Below are 20,386 nucleotides of genomic sequence, written 5' to 3'. Positions count from 1 at the left end.
ATGCGGGCGGAGAAAAATGTTACACGGTATAACGAAGCAGCCTTTCTGCGACCAATTTTAGTTTCAAAGATACTTTTATTTGGGAACGATTTTGAAACTGGAAGAAACATAAATGTATCGAACGAATCCTTAATCAATAGGACAGCACATCAGCAGACAGAAAAGTCGAGGTAGCTTTAACTGTCCGCACAAGGCCATTCGACAGCTCCCCCCCACCACACCTACAGGCTTCCCCCTCCAGCTACCCGTCGTTCTCCGTACAACGCGTGCGCCATTCGACTGCATAAGCAAATATCGACGCGGTATTGGAAATCCTTCGACGTCACTTCATTACTAGTAATGAGGACAGGCAAGAAGTACTACAGGGAAAGCCCCTTACAAATGTAATTCGAGAGTAAGAAATCCCAGAAATTATTGTGCTTGAAGAATATCATGGAAAGTCGAGAAGAGTCTCGTGCAATAAAATCGCTCCGAGCAGAAAAGTCCAAAGACGTTCTCGAGTCACGAAATTGCATTGTAGGAGCATGATCGAGGTAGGGCTTTTCGCAAATATCCTGGAAAGAACAATCCCAGTCGAACGTATTGTAACGCAGACGCACTTCGTCGAACATTCAATGAACCCTCCCTTCATATCGGGATTGTTTCGAATGAAAACAACACCGTCAGGAAAAAAGAGGGGGAACGGGAACGAAGAAAACGCGAATCCGCGTGGTGCTTGTTAATTCTGAAATACCGTGGCAGACAATGAGAAACTCCGTGCAAAACTCTCGCTGTTTCGACGGTCGAAAACCCGTGGTGGCGGTGGTTTCTGCGCTAATTAATGCTGAGATCCTGCTCTCCTTCCCCCTTTCAACGCCACTTTTCGTCTATAATTCGCGGGGAAATTTGAGAAAGCCGATTTTCATGACGGTGCGCTCGAGATGCGAGCAACAATCGGGACTGACCTCAAGAATGGCACAGTCGATACATTTTTGGCCCCCCACAGCTGGTAGAAGTTCTGTTATAAATTGTTCGCTGTTATTGCGTCAAGAAGGGCGCCACGGTCGCGACGAACAATTAATTGTGAAATTTCGGCCACCGTCGGCCTCGTTGCTTACGGATATATTCTCACGTTGCGGCGCCGTGCGTCGCCGGATTAAATTAGTGGATTTAATTTAATTTGAACACCGTCGCGTGGCAAGGTTTCTTGCTATAGTTTACCGAGCATACAGCATATGGACCACTCAACGGAGTCGACAATTCAGTCGAATGGCTTCGATATATGCATAAGGAATTGATCTAAAAAATAGTCCCATGATAAATACAACGTATCGAGCGGACTTGAGACCCTTTTGGTACGATTATTACATAACCTCGTTACCTCTCACGCGTGGAGGCTCGGGGCCTGTTCCCTCCGTTGGTAAAATGTCAATAAATCACGCTAAACTAACCACGACGTTCTCAATTATACGGATTGATCTTTCCCCCTACATTAAATACTTTCCTACTAACTGGTTTTATCGCCATTGCTCGACAACTCCGATCGCATTAACGACATCCTTGGGCCAGCGATTCTTGGCCTATCATTCGAAGACGGAGGTCATGGAAAGTATTGAATCGTCTGTCATAACCATTCGGAACTTCTATCCCCTGAATAGATATGCGCGATGAAAGGGGGCTTTGAGAAGGGCTCGAGTAACTTATCGTTCGCGAAGAGAGCCCCACTGCAACGTGAGACGAAGCGAACGGAGTCGAACCTTCGAGATCCACTGTAAATATGCACGACAAACGTTTCTCTTACGGGTAAAGGGTACCTTTGATGCGCAGACGAAGCGTACGGAACGGAAATTTTCGCCAGGGAAAAGGAGCACCTAGTTTGATTGCGCGCAAAGGCTGCCAAAGACAGCCATCGGTGAGTGCTTCGTTGTTTAGAGACTGCCATAGTCCACGGCGTCTGCACTTCGTCTACCTTGTCCTAATTCTCACATTCTGGGCCGCTAGTTTTGGTCGTTGCAAATAAGGATACGCCTATCTTTCTTTTAAAGAGAAGACTTACCCTTTAACTTCTTTTATTTTCCGTACTTCAAGTTCATGCTTCAGAACGCCTCGTAAAAGTAGCGGTGAAATGGCAACAGTTTTTACGAGGAAGCTCTGGCAAGATCCGTGTGCCCGAAGCACGTCAAGATTAAAGTTTTTTATTCGTTCGAATTCGCAAACAAGCATTTCCATCGTCGTTCAGATCCTTTCGAAGAGAAGACTTGCGAAACGGTCGTGAATCTTTTGTTGGGGAAACAAGATGGCTGCAGGTTTGCTCGCGATAGTGGCGCCTAATGGATCACAACATACATAATACTTTCATTTATCAATTTACGTTCCCATGAAGACTGTATAAGGAGTTCCAACTGTGTACTGTAGAAGTGTTATCAAAATCCCGAGCTTTAAGTTATGAATATTTCTACCACTCGCGGCGCAAGTGAGCACAGACTACGATATATATATATGATAATACATACACATATGGACATATATATCGTAGTCTGTGCGCACTAGCGTCGCGAGTGGACGAAAAATTCATAACTTAAAGCTCGAGATTTCGCTAACAGTTTTCTGGTAACTTTCGTATGGATTTGGATCTCCTTATAGTCTTCATGACGTTCTTTTGTTGGGCCTCACTGGCCTCTTATAGCTCGGGTACCTCGGGATCGCTAAACCCGTATTGTAGCTGCAATCAAACATAGCTACAACCCCTAAGGTATATTATGCATATATTTATTATTTATACGCAACAAGCACGAAATCTTAATATTTTATATGTGACATTGCCTCCGCCATGTACGTCATATCAAAAGTGGCGCCGCTGAGCGGTAACTCGCGAATCGAACGACGGCCTAGCACGGTTAGGGCTCTGAAATTAATCCTCTGACGGCGCATTCTACGGTATCACTGGATATCTACAAAAATGCCGTGTCCGCCCGGTAATCGAGGCCAATACGCAGGGAATTGGAAATTCCGCCGGTCGTTGTTCGCGTTATCCGACTTCTCTCTTTTCTCGAACTTCGTTGATATCGCCAGCCACACGTTGAAGAAAAAAAGAAAATAAAACTCGTGAATTCTACCACGTCCGATGGAACCCGGAAAAATTGTCCCCGAAAATGGAGCAGCTGTGAAAGCTCGCAGGCGATGACGATCGTTTGTGATGTTTTTTCGGCCATTTCGTTCAAACTGTTGTTCGACAGTAGCTCCAGCTGAAATTGGGGTGTCGACGAGAGGAGCCGAGAAACATCGCATTCGATTCTGGATCAATCAGGTTCTCTCCGAGATCTCTCTGATCCGCAGTACAATTCTATTTCCAAACTTCAATCCTATCTCTATTATTTTTTGTTCTCGGTCCTCTTCGCGCCTGTACTCCCACTATTATATAATTAGTTCTATCTGGAAGTTGACTCAAAATACATTGATCCAAACGTTGGTGATAAAAATAGCTTTCATTACAAATTTAAAGAATTATAATTAAATGATGACGATTTCTGTATAGTGTATAGTTCGCAATAAAAAGTGACACTATATAAATGCTTGCATAAATATTTATACAATAAAAAGTCACATTTCAAGGATTTAGACGAGCCACCCTCGGCTCAAGAATCACAATCTCTCATTTTATTATCCCGAGTACGTACTTCCGAGCTCTCCCTTCGCTCATAAATAACAATTTTAGAGTCGAGTCGCGTTTTAAAAGAGTTTTACTGCAAAAATAGACGACGCGTTCCACCCCCCAACCGCCCACTGGTGTTACGGCGACGAATAACGTGGCGGTTCTCGAAGACAGCGGTTACAGTGCCTCTTCTTTCGCAACTTTTGCTAGAGAACGACAGTGGGTAGAGGCAGGGATAGAGGGAGATTCCGCGCGGAATTGTTCTGACCGCGAAGAAACACCGCCGCCATTGCTGGTCCCCAGGGCGCGATAATTTATTTCCTTTACAACTCCGTCAGTACAATGCGCGAGTTAAAATATCGCTGGACCTTTGTAACCGCGCATCCCCGTCGCTTCTTTCTATCTCCAGCGAGATGGGGATAGCGCGGGTGCGTCCGCCTAACCTCGCATTCAGGACTGTATACTGTTTAAACGTGTCAGTAGGTGGAGATACATCGAGGTCGTAAATTAAACGTGGCGTTCAGAAGGGTGGCCGAAAGTGACTAAAAAGAATGCAACGACCCAACTTAAGTACAGTCGAAGATACAGGACTACTATTTCTTTCGCTAGCCTCATCGTGCGACCGACACCAGCTACCGGGATTTTGTCCTCCGCATCGGAAACTTTGCGTGAGTTGCAGAGAATTTAATGAAATTTTCTTTTTTATAAATAAATACCTAGCGAAAGAAACTTGTTCGTGGAAAGAAAAACGAATTGTTGAAAGGAATGAATCCAATAGCACAACAGTAGTTGGACCACGAACACAGGAAGCGTACCCTCAGAATTTTTATACGTTTTTCCACGACAGTTTCGTAGCCGTACAGGAATTATTCCTGTTGGTGAAATACATTTGCATACCCGCCTAAGAAACTCTCTTTCAACGCAGGAGCCACCATGCTCGCGATGAAAATTCGCGAAAAAAGATATCCTCTGGAGCCAGTAGGAACGTGTTGCGTTAGAATTAATCCTCCAGGTACGAAGAACGTATAACGAAGAGTAGATTACGCGCACAATTTACCAGAGCACGCAATCTACATACGCTTTGTATCCCGGCCACGCTTGCGACCAAATGATTAATCTAGCGGTTACGCGGACTTGTTCCAAAGTATTCGAGCGGAAAGTTGAGACAAAAGATGTCATCAACAAGTGGGAACGACGAGCAATGGTTTCCCGTGGAAGACATTCAATCATGCGTAAAAGCCTGACGATCATAAGTTTACGGAGATTCTGCGACAGAGCGTTTTAAAGTGCGCCCTTGGGCGTCGTTTCGCGTAACTTTGTACAGCCTTTCAAGAGGAACCGAGAACGGGAGAAGGAGCGTAGAATAAAAGAGCATATTGCGGGGAAAACTTGACCAAACTTTCCGTAAGTCACTCAGTCTGGCTCGTTAATGCGAAGGAAGCTGGTACAATGATGCTGCCGCTTTGTCCTCGTCGTCTACCAAGTCTGGAAGTTTTGTTTCGGTCCTCGGTAATGTCTCGGTCTACCTCTGGATACAAGGTAGAGACATGAACGAGCGAAAGAATGAAGTGTCCTTCATCAACGTGGCGGGAATTTTTCCTCGTACACGTCTGAAACACGCCTCGTGAGATGGCTTGTGATGACATTGCGAGCAGGTGATCATTCCCATGCATACCTCGACATTTCCACCGTAGGATGAACGATGGAATTGGAACATTGAGCGATGGAACGTGTCGAGGTGTACATCTTACCTCGAGAGAAAGGTAGCTTGGCCCTAGACATCTTGTAGGGCCTCCAGGTCGGGATAATTAAGATTAGCGATGGAATGTGTCAGAATCCTTGTGTGGGCTATGATTTACTGTTGACAGCCCTTCTCTAGATTTCTTACTGACCCTATGTGACCTAGGTTTTCCTTCTTGGGAGTCCTGCAGACTCACTATGATTGCCAAGTACCACAAAGGATTAAACAGTAAAAATTTCTCCAAGAGTTGCGTTCTCTGCGTTTTGATCTTGGACTTGCACTCACAGATCAACTCGTCCCTGAGATAGAGGCACCATGAGAAGCTCGAATCCTTCTCGGATCCGTTTTACAACCACTTAACGGAGGCACGCGAACGTAGCACGGAATTCGTTACGGCCGGTAACGAGTCGGGCTCTCCAGCCCGCAAGGAAAAAGAACTAGGAAACGTCTTCGATCAACGCAGCCGTGATTCTCTTCGACAAACGTGAAGTTTCTCTCTTGGTAACGCAAAGGGTGAAAGGATACGATCCTCTCGTTCCTCCCATTCCACCGGAATGATGAATTCCAGGTTCAAGCTGATGGTAGATGGAAGAACGAGAAAAGACGCTGTATCCTCTCTGCGAAGATCACGGTTCGTGACGCGAGCACTGGAATACTAATCAAGGCTTGGAATTAAATTTCTTTTTCACGACGTTCATTGCTAGGCTACAGTGGGGGATGCTCAACTTGCAGTCGCGGGCAAATTGGCGTCGTCTCGCGTCTAGCAACGTGAGATATCAGCAATAGCGGTAACGAGAATTCAGGCGAGGTCGTGCAGTTTGTTGCAATTATATGGCCGAAGGTTCACAACACTTTTCGTTCATTTTGTTATGCATCTGGGTTAAAGCAGCTTCTTTTACGGAATCGGATTTCGAGGATTCTAAAATCTAGTGTACTGTTTTCTTTTATTTTCGCGGAGGAAATTTTCTAAAGACACACTTAAGGTCTATTTACACATATCCGTAACGTGTCAGTTCCGTATCCGTACCGTATCAGTAACGTCACGGAGCGGTGTCGGACGTGTGTGAACATGCCCATTCAAAAACAACAGAAGAATATTTAAAAACACTGACACTGATGGAACATTACGGAACTGAACATATACAGAACTGAACGTGTACAGAACTGACACGTTACGGATATGTGTAAATAGAAAATGGTGTATAAAAATCTGATAACGATCGACCTGCAGCGAAAATGGACAGTCTGTAGTCCTCTGGTGATGATCGTTTCATTCTCCCAGGTGGACGGAGTGGAGGGAGGATCACGGGCGTAATCTCTGCATAGAAGAGGGAGATAAACGCGAAATAACGGCGCAGGCTGTTGTTACGCGATATAATGCGGCCAGAGAGGCGCGGAATAGGGGAGCTGCAGTTTCGTTGGCTCTAAATGCAAACGGCGCGGGCCAACCGTGACGGGTGGGTAATCCGATGCGCCCGGAGAATGTCGTTTCGCACATTATTTTTCTCTGTCTCCAGGAAATTTCGAACTGCCACCGCCATGGAGGGAAATCTCACCCCCACGACCGGCTGCAACGAAACGAATTCACTGCACTCGCGGGTTCCATTTTTAAAGGTTCTCGTCTATCGTCAAGCAAACCGGAACGATTTTTCAAATGCTCGTAACTATGAGAGTTTTCAACCGATTTCGGTGAAACTTCGCGAGGAATAGTCTTCAAGTGTGTTCTGGGTGTCTACTGCCCAAGCGGTAGATCGATTATCGACCGCGAAAGCCACGAAACGAACGCGGTACGATCGTGTGAGAAATGCCTAAGCAGGGAAAGCGGGAGAATGGCAGATTTGCACCCGCTAGGCGCTTCTGCATGCCGACTCCGTCCGGCCCACTTACTAGTCTTTCAAATTTGTCCCGATTTGACAACGAAAGCGGGATTGAAAAAATCTGAATTTTTGAATACCTGTTAATAAAGCATTCACGCATCCGATACCATGAACGGCGTTAACGTGTGGTTGCTCGTTCACCCTGCAGATGGGCCTGAAGTTGGGGGTGGGTTTTTCCCCAAAAACGACATTTTCGAATTTTATTGCCATTCACGCAGGAAAAAGACATCAAAACTGTGTCGCCCCGATGCCCTGGACTGTTGGACATGTAATCCACCCAACGAAACAACGTTCTAACCCTTACACTTGGGGGTGGACCACCCCTAACTCTGCCCCCCTCCCTTCAGCTCTGGGAGAAATTTTCGAAACGGGACCTTTTCGGCATTTATCCTTAACGTGTCGAGAACAAACATGGTGAATTTCATCGCCCTCCGATGTGTGGAAGTGCTCCCTTACGAAGGGGGTTGAAAATTTGCGAGCTGTTCCACCTCCCCTAAGGGTGCCTATGGGGTGCACGGTATGAGTGATGGCATTTTCTGGATCAGGAGAGTCCAGAGAATGCATTGAGCCCAAAATCGAGACCGTCGTCCAAAAATTGTGGATTTTAGAGGGGGTGGAAGGTTGTGGGGGGTGGGTTTGTCCGAGAGGGATTTCAAGGGGTGCATTTTGTAGAGGGCATCAAGGAGAGTCGCCCCAAAGGTTTTTTTGAATTTTTCAACCTCTTCCGTCATCCCTGGCCGGTCCAAAGAGGGTTTTTTTTTTACACCCTCCCCTTTAGGGGGGTGAATTAATAACCCCTTCACATCAACCCTCCCCAATGCAACTTTGCACACACCCAGAAGACACGTGAAGACTATTCCTCACGAAGTTTCACCGAAATCGGTTGAAAACTCTCATAGTTATGAGCATTCGAAAAATCGTTCCGGTTTGCTTGTCCGGTAGTGTATTTGATGAATTGAATTCTATATAACATTATGGGTACTTTCAACTATTATTTAACTTATGAATGAATTTCTACAAGACTATTACCTGTGTATTTTTTTGTTATCTTGCAAAATCCTAGTTTGCCTGGAATATTTACTTAGAGTTTAGATTTACAGACACAGTCAAAACCTTACTCGCGTTAAATTCTTAAACAAATAGTCTAATCTCCAAAAAAACCTCAGGATCGTAAATAATATTCCCTCCCTCGACTTTACGTTCTTATCTCACAAAGCAGTCGTTAAATTTATGATTTCCCCCGTTCGGCCATGGTTCCGTGAATTTTGAACGGTGCTCGCCGGCCAAGTAAGAATGCGCTCGATAATGATAACGCGAAGTTATCGCGGCCAACGGGCGGGAGGAGATGAAAACGGAGATGGGAGCCTTGAAACGGAGATTGTTTCACCGCTAGGCAAAGTATCGCGTGTACAGACACCGTAGAAAGTTTCGCTGACTTCTCGGGGTGAAAGCATTCCGTTCCACCGTTCCCGACGATTTCATTTTCTAAAGATTTCCCCCGGCTACAAAGTTGCGGAAGCCGGGCTCCCGAATGGCACCCGTTCTCCAGTGCATTTCAACGGTTTCTCCGCAGCGAAACACGCGAAAGCATGGCAACCGGCTTTAACGAAAACATACCCCGCCCTTTCAACCTTCCCAATCATGGGGAAGGAAATCGGGATAAATTGCGAATGAAACGAAACGGCAGGGATAAAGCGTAGACCAATTATTTATTGCAAGAAATTTCATTGGCGCATTAACGCCAATTGTTTGAAAGTCAAAAGGAAGTTTATAAAAGTTCATAAAACTCTACGAATCGCTAGAAAGAAAGTTCGGAAAGACTTTGGATTCTTCAAAGATTCGAATATTTCCCTGCCTAGTATTCCCAAGAAACTATCGAGCCCGTTTCGTGTCCCAACCTTCGTGTGAGAGAGGTTTGATGGAATTGATCGGAATATCTAGGGCTAGGGCGTAACGTTTCCCAAAACAACCGAACAGAAACCACCCCTCGAACAGCCACAGCTCCGAAATAACCGGGGTTGAAGTGGCTACGTGGAATCATCCTGTTTTCTTAGCGTCGCGCGCGTGCGATTCACGCGACAAACACGCCCTCCTCGAGGGGGAAGCTCGCGCGAAATTAACGACGCTAATGATCATCGCCTGCGCGACACTCTGCCCCCCCCCCTCCCATCTGGAGGCGAATTAAAAAAATAATTACTCGAGCCGATCTCCCGTGAATATTAAGCTTCGTGGATTTCCACGAGTTCCGCTGATTAACGCGACCAGGAAAAGAAATTAATCCCGTACTATCGGAATTTCTGGGCGCAATTACCGGAAGGCGGCGGAGGATTGATGACCAATGGGATTTGATTGATTCTATCGTCTGTGGTTCGCGAGTTCCATTGTTCGGTTACGCGGCCCGGGAGGTTGGGTTTATCGCTTTAGTGGAGTCGTTAGAAAACTTTTATTACGCTGGTGAATCATTACTTCGTGTAATTTTGCACTCCGAGGAGCATAAGCGATGATGCCACTTCGAGGACCGTCAATTTATCTGTCAATGCTGCAATGTTTGTTCCTTTAGTTGCCATATACAGTCAGTTTCATAAGTATTCGTACCCTCCATGTCTATTGACGAGATGTGTCTACTTAAATTATAGGTTTGATGCTTCCAAATAAATGATTCATTATAAGCACATACGTGGACAATTTATTTGATAATATCAAATCTAATTTCTCCAATAGAGTGTACAAATATTTACCGAATGGACTGTACGCTATCCCACAGAAGCAAAAGGCTTTACAAATTACCCTAATTGTCACTACACTGAATAAAAGACTGTCTATATTATACAGAAAAATGTTTATAAGGGCTGGTAGTCTGTCACGTCGCGAAAGAACGCAAGAATAGCGTAACAAAACATTACGGAATGACTCGTGTAAAAGACTCCGTTCCAGCGAGGATAATTTGCGTAATTTTTGAAGACAGGAAGAAATTTTTTATGCAGCCGTTGCGTGTCCGCTGCATTTTTAATTTTCTCTCTCTCCTGGCTATCCGACGCGACGTTTCGTACGAAAAATTCCATGAAAGTGGCACCGGGGAGGAATAATATTTTGCAACTGAAAGCCGCGACCGCGGTGGTCGGGATAGAAATTTGCAAAATGTAAAGCACAACGTGTAGAGATTTCAATATGAAACACCCTCTGGGGAAAAAACATTGAGGAATTTTAATTTTGTTTCCCACTGATTTCGGCATTGACGAAGCAACTCGATCTCGATTCGACGATAAATCGAAAGAGCTGACTTTGTCGCGAGATAAATCGATATTGTACAATTAATTAATAGCATTCGTTAATCGACAAAGCAGGTTCGAAAGAGGGGAGCGAGTGCCCGCCAATTGTTGTTTAAAAAATGTATATGCTGCGTATTACCCGTTTTGTTTTTTATTTAATTTGCCTTTTCCAAACGCAAAATTGTTATAAAATTGTATCCCTTGATACGTACTAAAAGGGTTGAGTAAACGTTGAATGCAGCATTTGTAATATTATTTTGCAAATGTATTAATACCTGAGAATCATTGAATTGTTATATATTCAGATAAAAATATTACATTCAATATGTTATTTTGGTTCAATAATGTGAAAATGCAATAATGCCAAGTAACAATTCAATGGTTCGCGAACGACCCTCATTCTATAAATTTAGCACACTTGTATTTTTTTTTCGAAACGAAATTTTATGGGTTTGCAACGAAGGCTAACCCTTTAATTTATTGCTACTTAGTGGCCACAAAATTGGTCATAACGTATCCGAACGTGGAAATGTGGCTACTTTCTAAAGTGTTCATTATTCTATCAGGAAATTTATTTCAGGGGGAAGCATGCAACACCGGAGGAAACTCTTTCAAATCCCAAGCGAGACGCTGAGAGCTGAACCGCACGAGAGACGTGAGTACGCTATTTTGTTTCTCGAATCGAATTTCTCCGCCGTTTTCACGGACAAACGGAAAGCAATTTCGTTGCCTGTCGGATTTTAGACGCGTCGCGTTGGAAATATACAATTGATCGAACTGCGACTCGCAATGGGAACATGGTTTTCGAGGTCGAGTTTAATTTTTCAATTCGCAATTTCTTCCTGGACGCCGCAATATTCGGTTCAAATTGTTCCCGGAAATTTTCCAAACTGCGGTCGTTGTAACAGCATGCATTCTAACTAGCTACTCTAATCTTGTGGAATACGTTACAGCGAACGTAGAAGTAAATTTTCGACATGCGTGTGTTCCACGATTTGAATTTCCCGCGCTTATTTCCCGTGTGAACTAAATTAGTTCAGCTGCACATAGGTGGATGTAGCAAAGAATAAGGAAGAAGAAGCTTCAGTTCCTAATAGAATTCAGATTCATTGGATCTAACTTTCATGGGAGAGGTTAGATAGAAGCAGCGGGCACGAGATAGTAGGAAGAAAGGAACGGTGCAGGTACAGCTGCACTATTTCTTCCGCAAGTGATGTGATTTATTGCCCATGAGTTACTTATTTACGATCGCTGTATTACAGTAGCCCATTTCATTCCAACAGAAGCCATCTACCCTCCTGTTCAAAAGTCATCTAGCTTGAGTTCCTTACGGACAGCAATACCGGAGTCCAGCAGCTATTTTTACCTCCAAACACTCTCGCCGTGCCGGTATCTCGTAACGACGCGATTTCCAACTGTCACGGGCCGTTACGCCAAGTAACAGGAACATTCAAGCGAAAAGTTGCGCACAGTGGCGACCCGAATGGACCTTTGATACCTCTGCCGGTGAACAACAACGCTGGTTTTCTTTTTTCCGCGTAAATTCAACCCAGTCGCCGACGATATTAACTTACCTCTCCCTAGGGAGTGAAGAACTGCAATAGCCCGCGTGGAAATCTATGTAGCGGACTTTAACATCCGCTGGGCACTGGACAATAAACCAATGCCAGTCGGTTGTTGCCACATTATTACTCCGCCACGGCTCGTTGTTGTCACGAGCAACATTAATCCGACTGATATCGGAACGCTCACCAAGAGTTACGACGATGCATCACCCAGGACAAAAAAATCTGGCTGGTGGGATTATTTTCTCTGCTGTTTTTTCTCGACTTTCTCGCTCAAACGCGGGAACTACGGTACGATGGACTTAGAAGTAGTTGTTGTACCTACTACTAGCGCCACCAGTGGAGAAACGGTGAAACTGCGTCGCCTGCGCAGAATAGAGCTGATTAAATGAGCGTGGTACAATGGAATGAAGTTCGTAGAAATAAATAGTGACAAGAACAACTTCTTCAAATATTCGAATTTGATGAATATTGGAGGCATCTGTACTCCACCCCTGTTTTCCTCTTTAGGCAGTGCGAATGAACTCCACCTGCGCCGAGAAGGGCTTATATCCATTTCTTTGGGGCCGGAATAATGGAGCTATGCCAGTTGGGCTGCTTTAATTGCGATCCTGTGCAAGGGTGCGGAGTGGTGGTTACGCAATTATCGAGTCCGAGGGGCTACGAACAATTTCACCGCGGCCAAATAAGTAGTTTCCCCGCGATGGAACACCATGAGTTGAAATGATGTTTAATAGCGAATTGAGTGAGACAATTAAAGACTCGGAGGAGGAGGGTAATCGGCCGTGTAATTGACGAACTTGAGACGAGCCAGGGTGTTTGTTTGGTAGTGGCAAGTGGTATTAGTCGCAAAATAGTTCAATCTTGCTTGTCACCATTGTTACTCGTGTCGTGTATAGGGAGGGACAATCGAGGATGCTGCATCTAGCTCAGCTGACAATGAGGATGACTCTTTCGCAATTTCCGTCGTAATATCGCCACGAACAGAGAGAGAAGTCGAAGTAACATGATGTTTCCGCAAGCTTCGAAGATTATCGCAGCAGGTTGGAATGTTAAATTTTCAAACGGTGTCACCGGTAGCTGCGGGGCTTATCCGACACGATCGCTCGTCACGTCGGGGAAAGTACACGGTGCTTACATTCTCCAGGACGCGAGGCGCACCGAGGCGGAGCTGCAAAGCTCGTAAGAGATACCTGCCGGCTGTAATGAATTGTATGGATCAGCCATAAAAGTCCCAAGATCCCGGATGTCCTTATTATCCTATGCAGGATCGTGATACTGAATTTCGCCTTGTTCGCCGTGCGCTGACGCCCGCGCGACCAGCTTAATTTTCAGGGCAAGGATAAATCAATATTCAGCGAAGCATAGGAAATCCGGTGCGCGTTCGAAATACTGAAAAGCTTCGCGGACTGAAGCTTGCTAGGTCCGCGTAAATTCACCGTTACCCGTACGTGCAATGTTACGGGAACGAATTTGATACTGGCCGCGATCATTCCGTGATATTAAAATCGCTGAACTTGGTTGTCATTTTTGCTGGCTGCCCTGACTGCGCACTGAGAGAAATTTGTTGAGCTCTTCGTGACTCTGCATTTTCTGTTCTTTTTCGTGAGAAATATCCCTGGAGAATAACGTGCAAGTTGTGAAACGCGCTCAGTTTACTGTAAGCGCCATTTTGCGTGGTAGCTTTCTTGAGAGAGGAAGCTTCCCCGCTGGTGCAGGTGTGTGTTTTTAGTATAGCCCCGGTATATGCGAAATTTTAGTGTTTTAGCAGGGCTTTCTTAAGACAGACTGCTCTAAATTGGCTCCAAGCATCAAAAGCACAGGTACCGAAGCGTTTAGTCACGAGTGTACTATGAGGAGTCTACCTCTCATTTCATGCATCTGTGATGATGTGCTTACCCCGAGTCCTGCATTTTAAACAAAGCCAAGTTACGGATTTACCATCGACGCATTACTGTGGCCCATTTGATTCCGACAGGTGCTGCTCGTTCTGTTAGCGAAAGATCCTTTTAACCGCACCTTCCAGCAATGGCGTCTTCCGACGAATAGTCCCCGGCTGTAGGAGAGAGCTACTTTTCGCGTGGAGTTAGTCAGGTCGAGGTGCATTTTCCATTCAGCCCGTCCATTTCCACGTGCGCTAGCGTATGTATAATACATAGCTGGAAACCATACACGTCTCCACAGATTGCGGGTCATTCCATTCTTCGCTCTCGGCCACTCCGACTGCTGAACAGTACGTGGAACTCCTCTTTCCGCGGCATTATCAAGACTTTTCCCATAAAGTACACACCCAACCTCGCGCAGAAACGAAGGTCTGCGCGTGCTTTTCAAGTTGCGCATCGTCTGCGGACCGCCCCGTCGGGCGTCCCAAAAATATCTGAACTCTCGAGTTTCCGGTCGTGAGGTGGCTGCATACTACCTAGCGTAACGAGAGTCTCCCTGAAAATCGCCTTGCGTATCGCGTGCAACTTTGGAACCGAACGAGTTTCGGGACGATTGTGCCGGCTCTCAGACTTCCAGTTCTCGCGAAGGCGTTCCCCTCCTCCTGTTTGGGGAGTTGCCTCGCTGAGTATGCGAGCGGTTTACTCGTTTGCTTATCCATGTCGCGGCTCGGTGGTTGCTGCGAGGCGGTTCATCGGCATCCTTTGCGCGAGTTGTTTCTTGAACCTGAAAGAAGATTCGACGTTTGCCTGGAAATTGATGGAAGTTAGATTTCGTAGATAGATGGGGAGTCTTATGGGGAGTCTTATGGGGAGTTCTAAACGTCGGTGATATTTGTAGAAGGCGATTTTTCGTGTAAAAATATGTCGGAAATGTAGGAGAAAATTTGTTACTAGAGGGCGTTCTTCCCAAGATAATTAACCCTTTGACCGCGGAGACGATTTTTGCTGGAAATGCTTCGGGGCATACTGTTGTCGGGCTCGCGGTCGTAGTTTAAGCGCCTCACCCAAGTAAACGGAATCTTTAAAATCGACAAATCAATTTTGCAAAAATATTCCGTTATAGAGTATGACAACTTAAAAGTTCTTTTTTCCGAAATACAATTCAGAAGGAAAAACTTGTTCTTACGACTACGATACCGTACACGTTAAATGTCGCGAATCTAGTACTCACATGCCCCGCATATTTTCGAGATCAATTATCTCAAGAGCGGAGTCAGATAGGAAAAGACTTTCTTCCACGATTCCAGCGTATTTTTGTGTCGAAAATCACGTGAAGAAATCAAATAGCCGGAAAGCGGGGTGAAAATCAGCTGGAATCGTTGCTTTAAAATTGAAGCTAAGCGCGTATCCGCGTAACCGTGCTTTAACGTTCCAATAAAGAGAAAGCAATAACGCGGGAACGGATGCGAAACCCCATAAATATCGGCAAGGACTTTATCGTAGCTTGCGACTGGTTTCCAAAATTTTCACGCGTTAATACAGATCTCAGGCAACTTAAAGGGACGTAATGCGGAACTGCATCTGCATAACGCGCGGAACACAATGGTGCAATAGTGGGTTCCAGAGCGTAAGGTCGAGGCGTCGGTAATGAAATCGCGCGTCGCTCTGCCGGCCGTAATGACGACCCCGGGGCGTCGCGACGCTTACCGTTTTCGCGATAACGATGTAGAGAAACAAAGCGAGGCCGCGGTCGCTTAAAATGCACGAAAACCCGGCCGTAATGAAATTTTCTCTCTTTCGAACGTCGCGAGAGACCGTAAGCATCGCGTGGACATCCCTGGAATATCTCGATCGGGATCGAACCGACGATGATTCTAGCGCGCTTCTATCCTTATTTATTACAAGCATACGATGGTTGAACAAAAAAACATAAGTAACGATGCTCGGTGGCACGTTTTCGGTAGCGGCTACTGATCACTGAAAAGCGGTGCCGATTGTCGGCGACGAGGCCGATTGTGAAAAAGGCGACACGTATAAATGTCTACACAACCAAACGATGACTAGAACTCCCCGTAATATCGTACAAACTGCGTAGTACCTCAATTTGAACAAAATCCCTCGTATCGATCGCAGTGAAACTGTCGACTAAAACTGGAATGACTCTCCCCACTCTTAGCGATCTTTGTTATATGCGGCTCGTGCAACTTTCGTTATTTGCGAAATCTGAAAACTTGAGATTTGTGTATAACCGTGCGGTGTTTTTCGAATTGGTAGATGTCATTGGGTCTAAAAGGTCGTTTGACAATAGCATAAATACCGAAGCTGTTTTCGCGAAGACTTTAAAGGACGTCACGGTAACTCTGAACTTTCCTACGCCGGTCACGCCGACCGTTGGACCTCATTACGATTCCGCCGGCGTCAGCAATTGCAGTAAGTTCCTATGGGTGTATATCGTGATACTTTACTGCTGTTTGGCCTCCGCACCGCAATTTTTACTGTCCCCCGTAGTCGCGAACGCAACGTCCCCATTAGCGACGGAAAAATCGAACGTTGGTCGTTAAGTTTTATGGGGAATCGAAGGACATTTATCGGGAGATTGAAAACCGATCAGCGAATCAAAATAGAATACGGAAAACGTAAGTTGAAGAATATACTTCAAATCGTTAATGTGTCTACTCTGTAGACTGAAGAACTGAGATTGTTTTTTTTTTTTTAAAGAACTAGAGAGCGCATCAATTTTCCAATTTACATATATATTGGCTTACGTGTTGCCAACGTATGGGAATTTTGTCAACTACGAATAAATTATTTAAGATCGAGATATCAATCCTAAAGTCGCAAGCAAGATAATATAATAGTTGAATTTAAAAGAATGTCTGAATTCTCCGGATTATACTCGCTACCACAGAGAATCGTATTATTTATGGATAAAGCATTAGTAAATCGCTTATGCAGAAAGGCAGCCAACATTTTCCGATTGCTGAGAAGCTTAGAAATTTCTCTTGGCCGAATCGCGCCCGAGTCACTCCAGCAGCTGGAAGAGCTTAAGTGCCATTAAATTGGGTTCCGACCTCTTGACGTTCTCTCAATTCTCTTTAAATAATATCCAACGACGAAGAAGTGGAAATTATTTTTCCAATTCAGCTCCATTCAACCCGTCTTCTTCCCCGAGAAAAGGAAAACGAAGGAATAAAAGAAAATTAATTTCTCATCGATAAAGGTATCCGAGTTACGTTTCGTGCTACTCCCGTTTCACCTTTCATCATCTTACAACCTATTCCCGCAGTGTGCACCAACCTTACAAACTCCCTCTATGTTTGCAGCAAAAGATTCTCTCAAAACACTTTTCACGTCTCTACCGTCGGCTATGGGGATAATCTCCATCTCGTTACCTCCATCTTTTGACATCGTCGATCTCTGAAAAATCCCACCTCAATTTCGCCGTGCGGGCAATGTCAAAGCGGAGATGAGCAGAATTTTTTCCGAATACTAAAGGACAAATAATATAGAGATTTATTCGCGACCGAGAGTAACGACATTTTTACCCTATTTCTTTCTTTTCGAGATGAAATTTAATACGTAGATGCAAACTTGGTTCCGCTTCTAACCAATAATACAACGAATGAGGTGTCCAATGGGGAAGGCGAGATGGGAACAAAGGATGTTGATAAATAGGGCCACCGAAGGTATCCCAAGCGCCTGGTGTTGCTCTTTTAATGCCACGTAGAGCTGCGGGACGCTTGCAACGCTATTTTATATATTTCTATGGGGGTTGCATTCTCGAAAATCTTAAGCACGGCCCGTTCGTATTGGTCCACGCTACGCGCGGCAGATTTCCAAGGGTCCTTGGTGCATCCCCGGCCACTATGGCATCGCAGACTCTGGATACGGCCATTGTCGGTGGAAAACGTTGAAGCACAATGGAATACCGACGATAGCGTTGCCATCGTGCACGGTGTATCAGTATGTCCGCGGATCGGTGAAAACGCCGTAGCGAACTTCTCGACGCTCGTGTCACGTTTATCTACGACCCACTGAAGCATTTGTGACTCTCTAAAGTGGAGCCGTTGCGAGAGAAAACTGTGACGAAGCGAAGGGGGTGGTGAAAGCATTCCAAACACGCTCGACGATTCTCCGGGAGCGTAGACAGTAGCCAATTTCAATCCATAAGCGAGGGTGGGCCTCGATGTTGCTTGCAAAAATATTGGTGGAGGAACAAAGTTAGTAAGACTGATAAATTTTCATTCGAGGAACAAAAGACGAAGATTTTTACTCCGATCCTAGGTGCAGTCGTTGATTATGACGAATGTTACACAGTGTTTCGACCGGGCGATTCGAACCGGCCTTGACATCAATTTTACAATTGCTCGAGCAGATTGCTGCGGAAGAGATCGATTCAGCCACTCGAAACAATTCGTCGACCGTCGTACAGGCTTCCTGATCACTCGACTCCGGACAGACAGGCGTGGCAACAATTCGTCAACTACTGACGCCCGTGTAATATGCATCAGTAGGCATAATTGTGTTTGTTTCTTGAGAGAATGGACGCGAGTGGGTGGAAGAAATCGAGCACCCTAATTTGACGTTCAACATGCATACCTCAACGCTTCTACATGTCCCCCTATCTTAACATTTTCTAAACGTCAAAATTGTTTAAAAATAATTCGAGTAACAAGGGTTACGAATCGTCCAATCAGGTTTCATATTCGTTACAATGGAAAAAGAACATATTTCTTTTTTAATTTACGAAACAATTTATCGATGAATGAAAGCACATCTTCTTTAATACTATTGGAATAGAAGATTAAATGTACGACCTGGCTCGAAAATATTTTCCAATCGTGAACGCTAAACTTTTAGGAAAAATTCCACTTTCCTCGCAACGATAACAAATTTCGCATTTCTTGAATAAACCTCGATTGCCGCGCGAAACGACTGTTCTCAGGCACGATATCCTCCCTAGGAAAATAAGGTTTCGAATTTTTAAACGAATTCCAATTTCTCCCGGCTAACAGTTTGCCCGTGGAACAGCATCCCCACGCGAGGAAACGGAATTTCCTATTCCCTGAAACATTAAGCGAATATTACTCGTGTCAACATTTCCTGTCATTTTTACGTTTACCATGGAACAACATTCCCGTGTCGAATAACAATATTTGCTCGACAAATAGCCTCAAGGTATTTCATTGTATGCTTCTTGTAACATTAAAGACAATTAATAATTGCTCAAAGGCTTTTCCAAACACTAGCAAATCCTATTCAATTAACAAACCAATGATGTGCGCACTTAACCTACAAATATACCCGTTGGAGCCACGCACATAACCTATAAACGTATCTGTTCGATGTACTCACCTTACTCTTGAATGCACGAAGTATTTACCTAACCTACAAACATTCGAAGTATGCATCGAACCTACAAACACGCGGAGTGTGCACTTACTAAATATGCACTTAACCTAAAATATTCAACGTCTACGTCTAACTTAAAAATATTCGAGATCTGTATCTAGACTGCAAAGCACTGAAAACAGTACACTTCCGTTTCAGTAATCTTCAAAGTTCGACAAAGTTAAGATAAGAAATTTTCGAGCAGGGATTAAATCTATTTATTCGTTACTCGCGAATAATCTTCCGCTCCAAAAATCACAGAAAAATAATTAACAGCCCCAGGCTTATCGTTTCTTTACATCTTGTGAATGAAGTGTATTTCTGAAAATATTTTTAAATAAAGAGATACCGAGTAAATCGAATTTATTCGTTCATTTTTCATTTGTTATTCATAGCAACTCCCCCAAAGCTGGTAAACGACGCACACGCGCCGCGTAACGCCTTTCCTGAACACGGTTGCATCTCGTGGTTCGTTATCGATCGGCAGACATGCGTTTTATTCAGGTTTTCGCATCCGTAGGAAGAGCATCCCATGGTCTCGCTTTACGGAAGCAGGATTGGCCGCGATTACCCGCGATACAAGGGGGCTACAGGATGGTAAGGGCGGGCGGTTCTAATGTCTCGGGTTTTCTGCGTTTCATTACGAGCATCGGGAAACGTCTTTTCGCTCGAGGGCATCATTACCAACTCTCCCAACAATGCTGTTCTCGGGAGTCGTTTTTCGTTCGTGCGTGCAGGAATCGGGGCTCGAGAGCTAATTGCGGAACGGCTGATGCCGTGACAGAAACCAAGAAACGAAACAAAATGGCCGCTGCCGTGGCGCGTGTCCCGTGTTTCGTTAGCGTGGCCAGACACGAAACAGCCATTCTCCGATGAACCGTGCAACAGGAAACCTTTTATCCATCGATTCATTGTCTGCGTTACATGAAAAGTGCCTGCCAGGTTTCGACTAGAACACCCTTTATATCGAAACGTATCCCATCGCTAGCGGGGAGTCCATTGTTTGCGAAATGAAAAATGACTAGACTA

The 20,386-nt window shown here is 44.9% G+C and overlaps 1 protein-coding gene across 16 annotated transcripts in view; it reads left to right on the top strand.

The window, feature by feature from the left end:
* LOC128879523 (protein artichoke-like) overlaps positions 1-20,386 on the top strand; it is a 96,235-nt gene that overhangs the window by 44,627 nt on the left and 31,222 nt on the right. For all 16 annotated transcript variants that reach the window (XM_054128751.1, XM_054128748.1, XM_054128747.1 and 13 more), the window contains one exon: positions 11,099-11,173. In XM_054128751.1, coding sequence (XP_053984726.1) covers positions 11,107-11,173 — 67 coding nt within the window. In that variant the 5' untranslated portion in view covers positions 11,099-11,106. The remainder of the gene's footprint in view (positions 1-11,098; positions 11,174-20,386) is intronic.

Source organism: Hylaeus volcanicus, chromosome 7 (assembly GCF_026283585.1).
Source record: "Hylaeus volcanicus isolate JK05 chromosome 7, UHH_iyHylVolc1.0_haploid, whole genome shotgun sequence".
Lineage (NCBI taxonomy): Eukaryota > Metazoa > Arthropoda > Insecta > Hymenoptera > Colletidae > Hylaeus > Hylaeus volcanicus.
Note: the sequence above shows the minus strand (reverse complement) of the source record. Positions and strands in the feature narration are given on the sequence as shown.